Source organism: Mobula hypostoma, chromosome 6, assembly GCF_963921235.1.
Source record: "Mobula hypostoma chromosome 6, sMobHyp1.1, whole genome shotgun sequence".
NCBI classification, from domain to species: Eukaryota; Metazoa; Chordata; class Chondrichthyes; order Myliobatiformes; family Myliobatidae; genus Mobula; species Mobula hypostoma.
The window spans coordinates 40,056,621-40,077,522 of NC_086102.1; the positions used below are offsets into that span (position 1 = coordinate 40,056,621).

General features: G+C 37.8%; 1 protein-coding gene across 1 annotated transcript in view; it reads left to right on the forward strand.

The window, feature by feature from the left end:
• The window catches only part of gsk3ba (glycogen synthase kinase 3 beta, genome duplicate a), a 184,646-nt gene that overhangs the window by 152,636 nt on the left and 11,108 nt on the right, over positions 1 to 20,902 (forward strand). Inside the window, exons 5-9 of the mRNA XM_063050632.1 lie at positions 5,925 to 6,055; positions 7,842 to 7,948; positions 10,102 to 10,199; positions 11,102 to 11,197; positions 17,136 to 17,322. Coding sequence (XP_062906702.1) covers positions 5,925 to 6,055; positions 7,842 to 7,948; positions 10,102 to 10,199; positions 11,102 to 11,197; positions 17,136 to 17,322 — 619 coding nt within the window. The remainder of the gene's footprint in view (positions 1 to 5,924; positions 6,056 to 7,841; positions 7,949 to 10,101; positions 10,200 to 11,101; positions 11,198 to 17,135; positions 17,323 to 20,902) is intronic.

Sequence of the window (20,902 nt, forward strand, 5' to 3'; positions counted from 1 at the left end):
AGATCAGTCAGTAAATTTTAAGTTCTCTTTAATGGTCTTTCATTCATGATCTGCAACTGAAGAGTATGGAACCAAAGAGTAATTGAGAAGTATGTTGGGAAAAAAAGATCATTGTATTGCATTTATGACAATTATACATTTTTAACTTTTACAAATATTTGGCATGCTATCTGTTAAAATTTGTAACTTTTATCACTGACCTGGTAAATGTTTGTGCCCACATTTTTAACAGTAGCAATCACAGAAAGTCAATTGTACACTAAAATCTTCATGTGTTTAAAACGTTGTATGATAAATCTTTTAATAAGCTTCATATAATTTCTGGCATTTCTGAATCTTCTCTACTAACACTGTTAGGCTATCCTTTGTGAACAGCAGTGACTGTCTGGGAATTTGTCATAAAAGTCATTTTTGTTTAGAATGGATTGTGAGCATTGGTTATTTTAAATATGGCTATAAGAAGCAAAGATGACTCTTTCCTTAGCTGGAATGATAGTATGAAGGGTTCAGCTAAAAATGTTCCATGCATTGACTAATCACTGAGGTTCTTTTACTAATTATCTTCAGTAAAAAAAAGTAAAATAGAAAATGGTTGTTACTTTGTTTCTGCTTTGGAATCCTTATAAAGAAAGATATATTCAGCAAACCTGTAGATGACATTTGAGTTGTGCCTAGACACACAATCAATCATGGGTATAGAGAGAGTAGAGAAACCTTCCAACGAGGAGGAGATGTTATTTCTGATCTGCACAGACTGTGGTGTCCGGATGAGGAAGTCAAGTATCCAGTTGCAGAGGGAGCTACGGATCCCCATGTTTTAAAACTTGTTGATTACTACTGAAGGTATGATTGTGTTAAATACTGAGCTGTAGTCAATAAACAGCAGCCTGCCCTTATCTGATATCCTCTTTGACAAGTCTTGAGGTAGTTCTTGTGCATTTCACTGCATGTGGTGACTCAGAAAACGCTCCCAAAATGATGTCTTATAACTTTGCTAATTGGGTTGCAAGCTTAATGGCTAGAGGTTTGTTCACAAATGTACTTTTGTTATATTTAATTTTGTTTATTATTTTTACTTGAAGCTACTCTGACAAGTTTCTATTCAGATTATTAGCAATTTTAGTATATTTATTATTGTCATAAATTGTTGATTTGCTGTCTTCCATTCCATTCACTCCAATTCCTTCATTCTCCTCCAGTGAGATGGTATTACACCAATTACTCAAATCCAGTTTTACCCATTTTTGTCTATTTTTGACCCATTGCAACTAGACTATTGGTTAGTACAATACCACTACATTTTGCACGTGTACAGTTGCATAGCATCCTGGTAGATAGAGATGAGCTTGTCAGATATACGTGAGCATGGAATTGTATTGATTCTGACAAATAATACGTAATCTCCACACTCCCATGGGTCACAATAGGAGTTTCATTTTGTTTGGCAAGTTAGCATTTCGGTGTCTCAAAGCTTTGAGCTACCTCTTATTACCACTGTAATGGTCAACTGTTCTGCCCATTGGTGGAATCTTGGATGCCACTAAAGATGTTTGAGAGTGAACCCATTGTTTCTTACTACAACCAGATTACCATTCCTACTGCCTCCGATTTATTGTGTCTTAGTAAAGTGAATTAATATGCCAGTTCAGCTTAATAAAACAAAGAGTGTTACATTGGCACATTGTCATTGTCTCTTACTGGACTAGTTCATTCTATGCGTAATCCGAGTTAAAAGCTCCTATGGCTAAGTTGTCATCAAATTTCTTCCTTGTATTTTCTTAACGTTCTCTGAAATCTTCGCACTCCATCCATTAAACATGCTTTTATACGGCAACCTCCAGGTGGTAGTTCACACTGAGCATGTTGTCCATTCCTCTGTGATGGTTTCTTAATCCTTGATAACCAGATTGTGCTGTGTTACTTTTGCTGCACTGTAGCTGCTGTTTTGTAATTGAAGTAAAAACTCATTTTGAAAAGAAATCTACATTTTTCATAACTGTTTACAATCTTTTGTGTTAACTTTAAAACATATGGTTGAAATCAGATTTTTCCCTTGAAACTCATATTGTACTTCCCAGGAATTTATTTAGCTGTAGAAAATTGGTTTATCTGCAGGCCCACAGTGATTGTGTGACCTATAAATTACCTCCAGCAAGTTTGTAGACAATGTCTCCAATCTTTCATAATATCTGCTGTTTGGAAATGAACAAGGAAGATCTCAATCGGGAATCCTTCTAGTGCAATTCTAAATTTTCCTTTGGCCAAGAGTTATGCAGATCATTTGTCAAATCCAAAGGCTGTTTGTAGGTTTTGATTCTATCTCAGTTTAGCAGATCCTAGGCAGAAATGGCTTGAATGCAAGACTAGTATGGTAGATGAACCTGCAAAATCTCTTGTGTTTAAAATTTTCTTAAATTTTCATAATTAGATTTTCAATGTAGTGGCAGGTTTAAGTTTTCCAAATATTGTCAAGCTGCTTTTGATTTATTTAATTTGCAGGGGAAAGAGCGGTTCTGAAAATAATAGTATGAACTAAGAGCATGATTTTTAGTAAACAAGTTACAGAAAAATGTTGTATCCCATTTGTGCTATCTTAGGGAATACCTAATGACTATGCCATCTCAAGGCATTGCTGTGCCAAAGTTCAGCAATTGTCTTGCAGTATTGAATCTTTAACACCAGGGGCAAATGCAGTAGATTAATGGGCAGTATGTTTTTTAAGATACAAATTGCTGCATTGAAAATAATATAAGTTGCCTAACATGCAAAATTAACCTTAAGCTGGAAGTTGCATGGTTTTTTATTCAAGCAGGAAAACATTCAAGATTTTTCATGGAATTGTATTGAGACAGTAAATCAGTGGTGCACAGTATTTTGTTGGAGGGTGCCAAACTGACATTCTGAGTCTCATTCATATTAACATCAAATCTCAAACTTCCCAGGGTGGCTTGGTTGCATAGCAGGATCCAGTGACTTCTAACCCCTCGTTCTACATGGGTTTCCATGGAATGCTCCAGTTTCCTCCTGCTTCTCAGTGATGTGTGGTTGGTTAATTGACTTATGTGTATTACCACTTGGAGTAACTAAGTTGCAAAAGTTTCAAAGAATAGCTTGCTTTCATATTTCATCTCTTCCCTCTTAATGATTCTTTTAGTAGCTCTCTGTAGGTTTTTAAAAGCTTCCCTATCCTCTGTCTTCCCACTCATTTTTGCTTTGTTCTATGCCTTTTTTTTTGCTTTTACATGAGCTTTGACTTCTCTTGTCAACCACGGTTGTACTGTTTTGCCATTTGAGTATTTCTTTGTTTTTGGAATGCATTTATCCTGTACCTTCCTCATTTTTCCCGGAAACTCACGCCATTGCTGCTTTGCTGTCATCCCTGCCAGCATCTCCTTCCAGCTCTTCTCTCATACCACTGTAATTTCCTTTACTGAAATACTGCTATACTAGACTTTTTCCCTATCAAATTTCAACTTGAACCCAATCGTCTTGTTATCACTGCTTCCTAAGGGTTCTTTTACCTTAAGCTCCCTGATCACCTTCAATTCATTACACAACACCCAATCCAGTATAGCTGATCCCCTAATAGGTTCAAAGCCAAACTGCTCTAAAAAGTTACCTCGTTGGCATTCAACAAACTCACTCTCTTGAGATCCATTATCAATGTGAATTTCCCAATTGACCTGTATGTTAAAATCTCTCATGACTATCATTGCCCTTTTGACATGCCTTTTCTATTTCTTGTTGTAATCTGTGGTCCACATCCCAGCCACTGTTGGGAGGCCTGTATATAACTGTCATCAGGGTCCTTTTACCCTTGCAGTCTCTTAACTCAGCCCACAAGGATTTAACATCTTCTGATCCAATGTCACACCTTTCTACTGATTTGATGCCATTCTTTACCAGCAGAGCCACACCATCTCTTCTGCTTACCTTCCTATCCCTCTGACATTCAGATCCCAACTGCAACCATCCTTCAGCTACGATACAGTGATGGCCACATTATACCTGACAATCTGTAATAGTGCAACAAGATCATCTACCTTATTTCTTGTACTCCGTGCATTGGAAATATAACACTGAGTACTATATTTGTTATCTTTTTTGATTCTGCATCCCTAATGCACTGATACTCGCCCTGCTGGCTACAATTATGTCCTATCATCTACCTGCCTTCCCTGCCAGCCTGACTGCATGCTATCTTTGCTTTTTTACCATCCGTCCTATTTTGTAGAGATTGAATGCTGTACAAGCACTTTAATAGTAGGAAATCTGGGGCAGATTAAATGTAGTGGAAAAATGGAACTGGTGTCATCAGTGTACATGTAGGGACTGACCTAGATGTTGTCACATGATGGAAAGAAAAGGAACTGAGCTTCAATCCTCAAGACTCAAGGCGTAGCAATATGGGTGATCTTGTAAGTAACGCACTGGGACAGTCACTGAACTAATCTTTGGAATACAATGGAGCAAGAAGTGTTTTATCTTTCTATTGAATTAGAGATGGAAATTTATTTGTGGTTTTAAACAGTTTTAGGAAAGCTAGCCATGGCGTTGTAAGGCCTTTGAGAAGGCTTAAGTACTTTAGAATGTCATGAACATTACTTGGCCTGTCATAACTAGATGAGCATCAGGTACCTCTTCAATTCTGTCTCTATTCAAAGCCCATTTGGCATGCTTCCTGCTGGGATTATTAAATGGTAATCTGAAATAAGCACATTTTGGTCTTTAACCAAGGTGTGTAGTACTCTTATTACTTCAGCTGAGATCATTTAAAACTCCTTGCAGACCATGAAACCTGTGACTGAGCTCTGTTTTAACAATGAGCAAAAATTTTGTAGTTCAGAGTCAGGGCCTTGAATGTTTATTCGTTACCATAATTTGACATCAATATGGCATGCAAGTGATTGCACAAGATAGCACGTAGATGCATGCATTCTAGCAATTCCCAGCCATTTAGTTGACATTAAGCAAGTATCAGTTGCTGAAATTATGATTTATTTTCCTCATAAATTTAAAGTAGCAATTTATTTACAATTGTTCATTACCTTTCAATCATTTCAGAATATTTTAAATATGAAACTATAAAGTTCTGTGGGAACTATGTAGACAAGGCTAGTATTCATATTGCACATGAGTTGATTGGGCATTTAGTCTGTAATAGTTTGAAAAGCCAAAAGGTCTACCACCAGCTCCTTAGTCTTTTTCACATTAAACTGTAGATAATTCTGCTCACACCATGTGACAAAGTTTCCTACCATACCCCTGTACTCAGCCTCATCTCCCTTGCTGATGATTCCAACTATGGCATAATTTACATATTACTATTTAATCATTTATGGTGCAACTGTAACAAAAACCAATTTCCCCCGGGATCAATAAAGTATGACTATGACTAAAAGCAATTAAAGGATTTTTCAATGGCCAACTCATTCAGCCGAACATTAAGTGCAACTGCAGTTTAAGTTATCATTCATTTTTGCAAACTAGTATTAATAACCCTGGAATGATTATGCTCGCGTCTCAGTAGTGTCCTGAGCCTGGAAACCTTTGAGCGAAGCATGCATACAACTAAAACAGATATGTATGCTGTGCCATGTTTTAACTTGTCAGTTTATTATTTACACTATTGAAGCTGTTCTGCCTGAGTTGCTAACTATTATGTTAAACTAAGACTCTCTGCCATTCTGTCTGTAGTAGATGTATCGAGTGCAATTCTTTCATGTCAGTTCCTGGCGCAACTAGCATCATAAAGCTCTGATTGTACGTCTAGTATTTTGCTGTATAATTTGATTGACAATCAAATTATTATTAATATCAAATTATATTTTGAGGTGCCTTGAGAATGCAAATATAATAAGTCTTTAACGATTCCTAATTAGAAATTCTGACATTCATTTTTGAAAAAATCTTTTTTTATTTAGTTGTATATGTATCAGCTGTTCCGGAGTTTAGCATACATCCATTCCTTTGGAATTTGCCACCGGGATATCAAACCACAAAATCTGCTGCTTGATCCTGATACAGCTGTACTAAAACTTTGTGACTTTGGCAGGTGAGTGATCATGGAGTTACTTACGACATTTTCATCAACATCTCCCAAATCCGCGGCTTCAAACAACTGGGAATGCTGCCACTTGAAATGCCCTCCAAGGTCTACATTTTCTAGAAGTATATTGGTGTACCACCTTTGTCACTAGGTTTAAGCTCTGGAACTCCCTTCCCTTCAGTACTTCAGGGAATACCTTCACAATAAATACTCAATTCACAAAGGCTGCTCTCTGGGTGACCAATACAGTCTGTATTTGCCAGCAAAACTCACTACTTGAACGAATAAAAGTAGGAGCAACACACATCAAAGTTGCTGGTGAACGCAGCAGGCCAAGCAGCATCTATAGGAAGAGGCGCAGTCGACGTTTCAGGCCGAGACCCTTCGTCAGGACTAACTGAAGGAAGAGTGAAGTTAGTCCTGACGAAGGGTCTCGGCCTGAAACGTCGACTGCGCCTCTTCCTATAGATGCTGCTTGGCCTGCTGCGTTCACCAGCAACTTTGATGTGTGTTGCTTGAATTTCCAGCATCTGCAGAATTCCTGTTGTTTGCGAATAAAAGTAGGGTTGGTGGATGATATATAGATGAAATATCTGTGTTTGCCTTGGCTTTAATTTTTAAGCTCAGCTGTTACTTATAACAAATAAATGCATTAGCTAATAAAGGTTGAGTACCCTTTATCTGAAATGCTTGGGGACAAAAGTGTTTCAGATTTTGGAATACATAATGAGATAGATTGGGATTGCCATCTTTTCTGACTCTGAATTTATGTGCTACTGGTAAGCAGTCTTTGTCTTGTACTTCATTACACATATGAACTTAACAAGTAAAAAAAAATTACATACCATTAATATAATGAAAATATAATGTGTGCAGGGTAACAAAAGCAGCACAGCAGCATCGAGAGAATACCTGAATCAGCTGTTGAACAGCAACAAACAACGGCAGGCTTTCACTCTCCACCTAGGATGCCGTGTTTTGATTAAAAGGTTACAGTAAACTCTATTTGTATTTTACTTTTTTTTAGGCTTATGTAAGGTTTAAAAACAGTCCATTGTAGACTTGTTCTGGATGTTCATCAGCAGCGATCTTTGCGTGATCAGTGGACAATTATCTTTAAAATGTTTTAAATCTTTGAAAACTTAATGCTGGGCCTTAATTTTTTGCAACCAGCCTGCTAAATATTCACAATTACCTTTAGTTTTCAGTTTGTTGTGATAGCTGTTTGCTTGTTTCATGATCAGCATACTGCAGCACATGTTCACTCTAAAGCTGACAAATGCATTCTTTCAATACATAATTGAAATCTTTATTTTTCACTTTCTGCAGTGTTGTTCTATTTTTCATTAACTTCTGTTCATTACGTATGTGAGGTTATCTCTCAGAACTGTCTGTAATGCACAGAGGCATGCACTTCGCCTGGGAACCTTCCCAGCGCCTTATTGCATTTTTCAATTATGATGTCATGTTAGCACTCAACAAAATCTGTATTTCAAAAGTTTTTGGATAAGGGGTACTCAACCTATATTTCAATATTACATGCAGATCTCAATTTATTTTTTCATGGTTACCATTAAGCTAATTTCTACTGATCTACACCCTCCATTCTGATATTCCAGAGATTATGAAGTCTGACTTCTCAAGTGGGCTTATCCATATGTTTAAAGAAATAATTGACTTTTATATTTACAACCATGAATTATTTTGCTTTTAACGTCTGAAAATTAGGATGTAAATATTTTGTTACTTACATTATTCCAGTTTGCTTATTTCTTCAAATGTTTTATTTCAGTGCAAAACAATTGGTGCGTGGTGAACCAAATGTTTCTTATATCTGCTCACGGTACTATAGGGCACCGGAGTTGATCTTTGGTGCCACGGATTATACCTCCAGTATAGGTGAGTTTTGTTATTTTAGTAATTTTCATTTGTTACTTGATTTGCAGCTTCAGTCTTTTGTTCTTGCTATATGAAATAATTAAACTTCCTGCAATATGTGAGTGAGACAAATTTGTTCTTGATTCATTGTTTAAAATTGTTCTATTCCCTGCTATGCAGCAAGCATTGTTTTGCTAACCTATATATTGCACTTTGAAGACACAATGATAGCTCTGATCTCTACAATGGGTAGCTTTGTAGTTCTTGAGGATCAAAAGGCTAGATGCTGGAAGTCTTAAATAAAAGTATATATTCAGCTGTGGAGAGAAAAACAGTTAACGTTTCAGGTCATTGACCCCTAACCAGTTCTGAAGAAGATTTGTTAACCTAAAATCTGAACTCTGTTTCTTTCTCCACAAATGCTGCCTGTGCATTCTATTTCCAGCATTTAGTTTTTACTTTAACTTCCTTTACAGCTGAGGTTAATAAAATTATACCTCACTATACAACTAAATGAAACTGATTTATTCTTCATTGTTAGTTCAAGGAACCTGTGGAATAACACATCATTTGCTGCTCACCAAATGGGTGCTAAATAGTGAGAATGGAATTAAAACTGACTATCCAATGAACTTTGAATTAGCTATCATGTAGTTAGTAATTAACTGTTATGTCGGTCTTTTTTTTGTGTCGAAAGGTAAGACCAATAAACATTTAGTTTTGCTGCAGAGGCATTCTCCTTGCCTTGGTTGAACAAGATGCCCCAAAAAATATGCTTTTCAAGCTTAGGAATGTGAGAATGCAGGTTTGTAACAATAGTTCCTATTCAAAATGGAATATCCTTTAGCAGATGGATTATCTGATCCAAGAGGAAAGTTGTGACAGTGCAGTTATTGGTCCACAGTTGGACATTCTGTCTTCAGACTTGATTTAAAAGTTTCAGAATACGCTATCAACAGTGATGCATTCATACATCTGAAAAGACGAGAGATGTAAATCCTGTCACTTGAAGGCTGGGTGGCGTAGAACAACCCTGCACAGAAAATGGCTATAGAAACCATGACAGGCAGCTAAGAACAAATTTAGTACTTTTTTTAATAAATTAAGTTGTACTTCCTGTATTTCATTTTCTGTGCATCTATTTATTGTCCAAGATTCCATACATCAATTGCTTTGTTAGCTTGTCATGAGGTCTGGGTGTAGGCAGAAAAACAGGTCAGCATGGACTAGATGGGTCGAATGGATTGTCTACTGTAGTGCTGTATGGCTCTCTTAAACATTTCAAGGATTTATTGACCTGCACTTCTTGCACCCCTTGATTAATCATTCTTCCTATCAAATATTATTCACAATACTCTGTACTGAATTTAATCTCTGATGTGTGTCTATTCTTCTAGTCAGTCACTACCATGTTTATTGTTTATGATGTTTATAAGTTTATTATCTTTTGCAAAGTTTTAAGTTGTACTGTGTTCACTAAAATGGTTAGATATACATGTTTGTTCTAAGGCAGTACCAACTGTGCATCAAATGAATGGAGCCAAGACAAATGGCCCATCGTAATTAAGCTGGTAGGGATGAGAATCTAAATTGTGGGCCTCTGGAAATCTGAGAAGCTGGATCCATATTGTGACTTTTGGGAACAAGCTAAATTTATCAAGGTTAATTCACTTTTCTAGATCTTTGATAAAATCCTGCTAGAGATAATTCAGCATTTTTAGAACTCGGGTGCTAAACTGGTAGTTTTTAGATATTACTTCAATTAATACAAAACATGCCTTTAATATACAGTACCTTTATTTATTTATATATATATAAAAATAAAATATATATTATATGATAGTATAATTGATTTTTCAGTGAACCTATTAAATGCGAATTTGGGACCTGGTGTGTTTAAAGTGAGTGTAGGAGTGTGACTCCAATGAACCAAATGTAGAACCATCAGGATTTCCAAACAATGGGAGTTCTGCTGTATTCTGCTGAACATTCAATTCTCTGTTTTTATCCTAAAACAATCTGGAGAATAAATTTATACAAATTAATTAGGTGCCAATTTAGTTGTTTTGCTAATTCAAAAATATTCCAAAATATACTAGACACAATCAAATTTTTAATAAAAGTAATCATATTCACTGTTCTGAAAATTAACTACTTAACTTTTGTATTCGTAGATGTATGGTCAGCTGGCTGTGTATTAGCAGAGCTATTGCTAGGGCAGCCCATCTTCCCTGGTGACAGTGGTGTTGATCAGCTGGTAGAAATTATAAAGGTATGGGGGTGTCAGTTCTTGAAACACTTAATTTTGAAGTTCCTATTGTTTTGCTTCTCTGAATGCTTGCCTATGTTCAATTCCAGTACTTCAACAAAGGTAATTTTGAGCTTATTGTGACAGTTTGGTTTGATAAAAAATTATTTGCTGTAGAATACTTTGTCTGTGAAAAGCTTTTTTTTCTGCTACTTCATGACACTTTCTGGACCTAACACAAGTTTTTAATTGATTTGATGTTGAATGATTTGTGTCATGCTCAATGATATACACTTTGTTCAAACAACAAACATAACTAATTCTTTCATGTGAAATAAATATAATTTTTATAATTGGAAAAGTCTTTGTGTACGTTTGAGTTAGAACTGACCAGATGGCAAATGGATAGTTGACAGGTCATCCAAACCTTTTGAGATTTGATTTTATTTTTTTGGCGTGCATATGCGATGTTGGCGGGACGATGACTTTTTCATGCCTTTACAAGGCGCGGAGTGAGAGAGAGGCTGTGTGGCACGCCACTCCTCACACAGATATCCCGTAGCATTTTTCCCTTTATTTTATGAGGTCAAGTTGTGATCTCGACACTCAACCCGGCACAGATGGAAAGCGTACTCGGGAGCAGCCCCGACTGGATTCAAACCTTCGTTCCGGAGTCCGGTGCTGATGTCATTGCGCCACCAGCTGGCCCTTGAGATTTTTTTGAGCGGAACTTCGCCTTGCCTGTGGTTGATAATTTTGAGTACTTAAAGCTCATGTCTTGCAACTCGTCGACATATATGCAATTGTCTAGCGTTAAAGAGGTTTGGGAGCCTGTGTTCAACTTGAAATTGTATCATCTAATGAATTTTATTGTGTATTGATTCATCAGATTGTGCAATTTGTATTTATTCCATGTTTGCTTCCAGGTCCTGGGAACACCAACAAGGGAGCAAATCAGAGAGATGAATCCCAACTACACCGAGTTCAAATTTCCACAGATCAAGGCACATCCTTGGACTAAGGTAAGAAAGAGTTGAGATAGACAAATTCATTTCATTTGGGCCTCTTTATTTGCGAGGTGTCGAGAAGAAACTCTCATGTCAGTGCTTAAAACTAAACTGACGAACATGTTAGTAATTTCACAATAATTATTAAATAGTAAGATTATTAAACAAAACAATCATTCAGTAGTTGACTTTGGTTCAGTCATAAAGCTGTTTGTACTATTACAGTTGTATGAATTAAATGTTGTTCTTTACCCTCCTAAAAAATGGAATATAGATTACCTTTGAAACTAGCACTGGGCATGAGCAGTACAATACAAGGTTACATTGGTCTGCACAAGTAAACGTCTATTGAATCGGGTGACCTACAGTCTTCAAATAGTTTTCTCCCGTGGGGTGATTGTATTGACCAGATTGATTATGAGTGTAAGAGTTTATTGATTAGGAATTATTGTTTGTGAGAGGGTGAGGGTGTATGTAAGATGGGTAAAAGTTTATGGGAAATCAGGGATGAGATTGAAAGTGAGGGCAAGAACGTACGATAAAATGGTCAGGTAATGTGAGCAGATACTGAATGGGAATCGGTGAGCTGCCTTAATCTAGTGAACTGCAGAGATCAATGGTACACTTTAACCTCATAATTTGCTAATTTATGGATTCCACTTTTCTCCTGTGTAAGGTAGAATATAGAATTCCTTAGTTCTGCTGAAATACTGAGAGTAATCAAAGCTTTGCTGCAGCAAAAGTCCAACAACGAAATGGTTGCATGCTTTGTAGACTGAAATTGTTCCAAGGCCTCTCACAGAAGTTTATTTTACTCTTTAAAGCTTTTTCCTGATTAAAAATATTCTGCTCCATTATAGGGTACACAGGTTTGACACTGGATGTAGTAGACAAGCATCATCTACATTAAACTGCAGGGAACTCAACTTGACTTTTTTTGTGCAGAGCCCTTTGACAGTGAGGTTTGAGTAACTATACTAGAGTATAAAAGCTCTGTGTTCTGAAATAAACTGAAGCTCAAGAACAATTTGAAAATGTACATGTATCCATTACAGACTTGCCTTTTCATTTTCCTGAATCCAGAAACTTGAAGGCAAAATGATTCTTCACCATCTGATGCACGGCAACAGCGTGCATTAGTTTACTGTCTATAAACAAGTGGGCAAAGACTTCATAGATGGTCTTTAAAGAGTTAATGGTTTGTCAGTTAGAGTCCCAGTTAAAATATGCATTGTGTTCTGATAATATTCTTCATTTCTTCTGAGTGAAAGACCTAACTGATGAAAACAAAAGGTTAGAAATGCTTTATGATTTGGTAATAGGAAAGATAATTGCCCCATGACAGTTTAACTTTTAGTGACTAATTTTTACAGTGATCAGATTGATAGGTGCACATTAGACATGAAGCGTTCTAGCTTAGATGTTCTAACTAACTGTTACTAATTATTTGCACCCTGGAGTAAGAAAGATTAAGGTGGCCTAGTAAGCCTTTTTGTGATGTGTTCTATGTGGTCTTTTCCTTGTTATTTACAACTATTGCATGTTGTTGCTGAGGGTATAGATTTTGGATTTATACACACTGTCAAATTGTTACTGAGCTTCAATTTATTTCAGAATGCAGAATTTTCATATTTTGGTACAGAATTAATACTTGTGTTAATAGTAATAGGAGCTTTTTCATATTGACTTGGTACCTTAAGTATGATTTTTATTATTTGAATGTAGTTCAACCTTTTTGTTTTCTTTTTATCTGTTATATCATTAATCTCACTATTTTTCTCTATAAATGTCCAATTTTGAAAGAGCCGAATTATACTCAGAATTTATTCGATTAAACCGGGTAAAAGGAAAGCATCTATTCTTTAGGAGCATTGAATCTAAGGTTGTCCACCCTCAATGGTGTAAATCTCAGCCTACTTTCACCTCCAAATGGCTAGCGAGAGCAAGGGATGAAAGAACTGTTAGCGAAGAAGCTAGTTAGAATAATGCTGTCGTATTGGGGTTTTAGTAGCACATTGGCTGATGCCACAACAAAAATGGATATGAGTTCAAAATTGGCTCAGTTTTGGTAGGAGGACCGGTCGCAGGAGGTGGTAGTTGAAGGACGTTTCTTAGAATGGAAGCCAGTGACGAGTCATGTGCAACAGGGGCAGTGTTGAGACCCTTGTTTTGCATATCTTATAAATGATTTAGGTGCAGATGCATAAGATTGATCAGTAAACTTACAGATGACGTGGGATTAAGAGGTGATGTTGATAGCGAAGAAGGTCTTTGTAGATTGTAGGGGATCTTGATCAGTTAGAGAGGTGGACCAAGGAGTGGCAAATGGATTGCAATACAGTTGAGTGAAAATCAATGTATTTTAGAAAGGTAGTTAAGAAAGCTTATGGGGTGTTAGCTTTCATAAGTCGAGGGATAGAGTTTAAGAGTCGCGATGTAATGATGCAGCTCTGTAAAACTCTGGTTAGGCCACACTTGGAGTACTGTGTCCAGTTCTGGTCGCCTCACTATAGGAAGGATGTGGAAGCATTGGAAAGGCTACAGAGGAGATTTACCAGGATGCTGCCTGGTTTAGAGAGTATGGATTATGATCAGAGATTAAGGGAACTAGGGCTTTACTCTTTGGAGAGAAGGAGGATAAGAGGAGACATGATAGAGGTATACAAGATATTAAGAGGAATAGATAGAGTGGATAGCCAGCGCCTGTTCCCCAGGGCACCACTGCTCAATACAAGGGGACATGGCTTTAAGGTAAGGGGTGGGAAGTTCAAGGGGGATATTAGAGGAAGGTTTTTTACTCAGAGAGTGGTTGGTGCGTGGAATGCATTGCCTGAGTCAATGGTGGAGGCAGATACACTAGTGAAATTTAAGAGACTACTAGGCGGGTATATGGAGGAATTTAAGTGTGGGGGTTATATGGGAGGCAGGGTTTGAGGGTCGGCACAACAATGTGGGCCGAAGGGCCTGTACTATTCTATGTTCTATGTTCAAACCAAATCAGGGTTTATACCATGAATGATAGGGCACTCATGAGTATATTGGAACAGTATTACAAGTGTGTCATTCATTGAAAGTGGCATCACAGAGAGATATAGTGAAAAAGGCATTGCACATAGAAATTGGGACATTATGTTGCAATTGTAAGAGTTGTCAGTGAGGCTGCAATTGGAATATTGTGTACAGTTTTGGTCACCCTGTTATAGGAAAGATGTGGTTAAACTGGGAAGAGTGCAGAAAAGATTTTCAAAGATGTTGCCAGGACTAGAAGACCTGAATTATAGGGTGATGTTGGCCAGGCTTGGTATTTATTCCTTGGAACATATGAGAACCTTGGAAGATCTTTAAAATTACAAAAAGCATGGATAAGATGGATGGTAAGTCTTTTCCCATGATGGAGCTGGCTGAGTTTACAACTTTCTGCAGCTTTTCCGATCCTTTGCAGTGGTCCCTCCATACCAGATGGTGATGCAACCAGTTAAAATGCTCTCCACGGTGCATTTGTAGAAATTTGCAAGTGCCTTTGGTAACATACGAATTCTCCTCAACCTGCTCCTTGTAATGTGCCTTCCTTGTAATTGCATCAATATATTAGACCCAGGGTAGATTCTCAGAGATGTTGACACCTAGGAACAGTGTTCCCTCTAATTTTTAGTAGTCAGTGTGCGCAAAAATCTTATGTTGTGCAAATTTTTTTCCTGTGACAAAAGTATGTGCGCACTGAATGCACACATGGAACAGTTTATGTAGGTTTACAAAATATTTGACATAAAACTGCACAGAATAACAACAAAATAGCATACATATTTAAGTCACACACACAAAAAATGCTGGTGAACACAGCAGGCCAGGCAGCATCTATAGGAAGAGGTACAGTCGCCGTTTCGGGCCGAGACCCTTCGTCAGGACTAACTGAAAGAAGAGATATTAAGAGATTTGAGAGGGGGAGGGGGAGATCCAAAATGATAGGAGAAGACAGGAGGGGGAGGGATGGAGCTCAGAGCTGGAAAGTTGATTGGCAAAAGGGATATGAGGCTGGAGAAGGGAGAGGATCATGGGATGAGAGGCCTAGGGAGAAAGAAAGGGGAGGGGGGAAGCCCAGAAGATGGGCAAGGAGTTATAGAGAGAGGGACAGAGGGAGAAAAAAGAGAGGAAAAAAAGAAAGAAAAAAAACATAATAATGATAATAATAAATAAGGGATGGGGTACGAAGGGAAGGAGGGGCATTAACAGAAGTTAGAGAAGTTAATGTTCATGCCATCAGATTGGAGATATTTAATTTTTATCATATTTAAGTCGCTCAGTTATTTTTTCTCTCTCCTGTCTTTGGCATTTACCCATTCTTTGTAAACTCTATCTCGACTAATAGAAGTTCCATCCCATTGATAGCTTTTGATTCTCATTAACATATCCAAATGACATTCACCTAAACAGTTTCTCAGCTTGTTTTTGAGTTGATTTATTAGGCTAAAACCTGGCTCATGGTCCGCACTAGACGCAAGAACGGTTCCCCCAATGTCCATCAATTGTGCAAGGTTGTAAATCTGTTCATTTTGAAGTACAAATGCCACCATTTGAGCAAAGTTTGAAATCAGTTTGGATTTAATTTTTTCTTCCACGGAAAATTTGAAATCATTAAACTGTCTATTACTATATTTTCAGCTAGAAAATCATAATATTTTAGACATAAGGCATTAACTTGTTCATCGCCAAGTGTGAAGTCACAATCTGCAATTGCGGTGAAATCAAAAGCTGACCATTCTTGCATCTCAACTTTAATCTCCTCTGAGTTTGATCGTTTTCGCTTTCGCTCATCTGCACTCAACCGTAACATGCGTAGCACTCCTGTTAACGGGTAATGACGGGTTCTGTTGCCTGAGCTTGTGTACACCATCCAAATGCGGTTTACTTGCCAAATGATGCTTCAGAAAGTCAAGTTTCCAAATATCATCCCACTTCTTTCCACTAGCAAATTCTCCAGCAACTTTCGCATCATGACAATACAAACCGATAACTCCAGTTTCGGAATCATACATAAATGTTTCTGGTAGCTGAATGTTCATGACCTCATGAGCTTTCGGTGTAACAGTTTCTACTATTTTGTTAAGCCATTCAATTTTAAACAAACTTGCAGTTCTTTTGTGCTTCACGCCCTTCGCTTCTTTTGAATTCGACATAGTGAATCAATATTTTTTCCAATGAAAACTTAGTAAGCTATCTACAGGATTTGAAACAGATCTTTGTAAACTTCACAATATGAACACTGTCTGCTAAACGTGGCTGCTGATGTGATGCAGCTGTACAAACCGGGAGGTGACTTAAATTAGTGACGTGTATTGTGGTATTTGAAAAACCAACTAACTAGTTAACAGAAGCAGTTAGCTAAAAGATTATTTTCAATAAGTATAATTATTAACTACTACATTATTTTAGGTAACTAACCTTTTGTGTGCACAGTAATTTCCTTTGTGCGCTGGCTGAAAAACATATGTGCGCACGCACAAGCGCACAGCTTAGAGGGAACTATGCCTAGGAACTTGAAATTGCTGACCCTTTCTGCTTTGAGGACTGATCAGCCATACCAGTTTTTAATTTTATTTCATGTATTTGCATAACTATCTGATGACATTTTTCATATGTGCTTTTTTCATGCTCTTTGATTTTGAATTATTTTAATCCCTTTTGAAATATCTAAATCCCAGAACATCCTGCAGCCATTCTTGCCCTTGTGCGAGCAAAGTCTCTGTAATGGTCACAACATTGTAGTTTCAGATACTGATCCACACCTGATGTTAATCACCCTTGTTCCTGATATTTTTTGTATTAATGGATTTATCTATTATTAGTGAGGTTGTCGATTATCAAAATGATTCGTAATGCACGCTGCACTCTTGTACTTTTGGAAAAGATGGATCAATTACTTTTTAGTTATTGATTAAGCCGTTTATTTTGACAGGTCTTCCGACCCCGCACTCCCCCGGAAGCTATTGCTCTTTGTAGCCGGCTGCTTGAATATACACCAACCGCCCGCCTGACTCCTCTAGAGGCATGTGCACATACATTCTTTGATGAACTACGGGACCCAAATGTCAAGTTACCAAATGGACGTGAGAAACCTTTACTGTTCAATTTCACTACTCAAGGTGAGAGAAAAATAATGAAGTTTTTGAAGATCAAATTGAAAAAATAAGCTATATTTAAGTTGTTTTCTCTACATGAAACACTCTGGTTTCCTCGGCTGCACAGGCCTAAGGAAGACGGTCTCCTGCCCTGCCAAATGTGTGAAATTGAGGCACGAGTCTCCCCGTTTCTCCCCCCGCCCCCGGCAACCCACTATTTGTGTGTGGATGCTGTGTAATTCGCTACCCTGTTACAAATTAATGCCACAAAATAACAGACAGGACACTGCATGAGATTAAAGGAATTATATTTGTGAATCTTAACTAAAGGGTTAGTAAATAATAACAAAAAGAAAAGGCTCCATCCTAATTAACAGTCAAATGTGCATGAGTTGGAGCTCATCTTGAACTTCTCTGTCACTCACGTGCTGGGCCCTCGGTCAACGTGAAAGCACACACCACCTTCCGAACGTCACTTGCAATCCACCTTGAACAAACGGGTCTCCCACCAGATTGTATGCTATAAGCGGTTCTCCCCAGCATCTTCTCTCCATCTCCTCCCGAACAAAAAAAAAAACCCAAGACCAACCTTATTGTCCCTCACCAAGAAAAACTTCCCACTAATTGGATGGCACACGTTCTACATCATCTCTTATCTTCAACAATAACCCAAACTATCTCCCATAGTTTTTCTTAATTAAGAGATCCACTTGGGATGGGTGGAACTTGGACCTGGGATATGCTACTCAGATTGCATCTTATTCCTATTTCTATGGCTACATAGCTGTTCACAGCACTGTCATGTCTGTGGTGCCAGAGAGCATACATCAAGGGCACAGTTTTTTGGTTTGTAATGCTAGTGTTGTACTAAACCTTGTATGCTCAAAACAGATTTAGTAGCAAAAAATCTGCACTTAATGAAACACTGCAAATCAGCAGCAGAATATATTCCACAATTTGTAACCTCATGCATGATCTTAATACTCAGTATTATTTCAGTCAAGGCAAGAGATCAACCTTGGTTTAATGATTACTGAAGGGCATGCTAGATTAGCACCAGGCACAATTAAAAATGCCAACCTGGTGAGGCGTAACACAGGACTGAGTTCTTACTTAACAGAATTAAGGCAATCCCTAACCCATGAATTAGATCAAAGGTCTGCAATCCATTCACATCCATCCATGAATGATGGTAAACAATTGAATAGCTAACAGGAGAAGATGACTCCAAAAACAAACCTGTCCTCTAGGATAGTTTGATTCCTGAGGTCAGGTGAGAGTGACTGACCTTGAAGGCAGAATCTGACAGTGTTTGGAATCAGGAAGCACAAGTACATTTGGTCATCAGGAGGAAAAATCATCAATTATGGGCAACATAGCTCTCAACAATGAGATTAGCTCTTTGACATTACTGAAGATTTTCCTCAATACAGAGCTTACTATTTTCCTCTGCATTATCAAATTTTTTTTCCATCATTAGGTCAGAGGTGAGGATGGTTTAGTTATTTGCACAAAATCTTCAATTCTACCTGCAACTTCTCAGCAGGTCTTTCCATGCTTGCTTGCAGAAAGACTTAGAGAACATTCAGGCATGATAAGAGGCAAATGAGGTTCTAAGCAGTCATCATCTCTAACAAGAGAGAGTATCTAATCATTTAATCTTGATAGTGACATTACAATCACAAGGTCACATGCCTTAAATCCTGAAGTCACCTTTGACATGAAAGTCAACTAAACTGGGCACAGATACTGTGGCTGTAATAGTGGGTAAGGGGTTGGGTATCTTGCATCCAGTAATTCACCTGATACTCAAAGCCACCATTTTAAGATGCAGGTCTGGAATGTGATGGAATTTGTGACTTTGAGAACAGCTTCAACAAGCAATAAACTTGACCCCATCCAGGTCAAACCAGGCTTCTTGTTTGATATCCCATTCGTTGCCCTTACCATTTATGCCTTCTGCAGATATGCTGTGACTAGGTGCCACAGTACTGTGACTATGCATCTTGACTAATTTGAAACGTCTTTATGGTTTCCTTTCAAGTTGTATCTCTTACTGATGTGGAAGTATATAATCACTCTTGCTTAAAAACCTAGACATTCTTAGCTGACAGCTTAGTGGAAGCATCTTCACTCGTCTGTTCCAGAAAAAGCAATAAAACCAACTATGTAACCGTGATTTGTAGCTGGGTTCAGTTTCCAATGAGTACTAAACTTATTTTAGCTAGTAGATAATAAAGACACATTGATTAGCTTCAACATGCCTCATCTTTGTTTTCCTAATTTGGCCTTGTAAAGATGTGCTCTGAACAGCTCTCTAATTTGTTGCTGTTCATTGGTGAAGTTTTGAACAAACGTTTTCTTATTAAGTGACATGATTAGGCCCAAATATAGACCTAGCATGTGAAACCTGCGCTTTTTTTTTGCAACACAAATACTCAATTCTGGGTTGAACTTGAGATCAGCATACATGGATTTCATCTTCAACTGAAATGAGACAACTTCTATCCTTGCTCTTGTGATGCTTGTTAAACAAGAAAAGCTTGCTCACACATGCAAGAAGTTGAAAACTGCAGCAAAATGTTCATTGCTTTCCTATGAATGGCAGGATACTCTTTCACGGAAATCCAGAACTTGTCCAGAGGCAGGTCAGTAAATCTCATCTTGAGTGCATGATCAGACTGCAGCTCACAAAGTTCTTCCTCTTCTCTCAAAGTCAGGTTATCAGTCTGAGCAGACGATTCAGAGAGAGGGCCCTCACTCAGTCATTGTTGAATGGGAGGAAAAATACTGTTCAAGTTTGTTCTGCATTTCTTCTAGCTGGTTTTCAATAAAACTCGAGAATTTGATAACCTTCCTCACTCTCAAGCCCAAGCAGCGATGGAAACATTTCAAGATTTCCTTTTGCAACATGACTTTTCCAAAGATTCGTTTTCCTTTTAAATCCAAGAACCTTGTCACTTGAAGTCATAATATTTTCTCCAGGGCCTTACAGAGACTTGTTCAACTGTTTAAATGATGAAAATGTCTGCTAGGTAGGGTAGGTTCTGCTGCCATTCTTCATCTTCAAAGAACCCAGCAAAATCTGGCCGCCTATTTTCTTGAAAGTACTCCTGCAATTCACCTTTCAGTTCAAACACCCTGTTGAGAACTCTTCTGCTAACAAGAGATTAGTGTGTTCTTTGTCCAGGTTTCAACACGGTTTTTTTTTAAATTCTCAAGTGAACTGGTCTTTGTTTAATAAAGTTAACCATATTTGTAGTATCAACCAGAAATTTTTTTATTTCATCTCGAAGAGTTTCTGACATCTTCGCTTCTCCGTGAAGAAAGCAGTGTGTTGTGATGTCACAGCCCAAGTTGGGCAAGTCCATTCAATGCTTGGAAAATGAACTTTACGCTCCTCATCAGCCTACTATCCTCCCCTCCAATACTCCAATTATCAACAGCCTCCCTATCTCGTGTTTAAAAACTGAGAATGGACTAAACCAAATAAACACGATCCTACTGCCACACTGCCACACTGGACTGAGAGTCCGGGGCTGCTAGCATCACGTATTGTGCAAAGTTCAAAAAACTAGGTTTTCACTACGATTTCTTGCAGAAC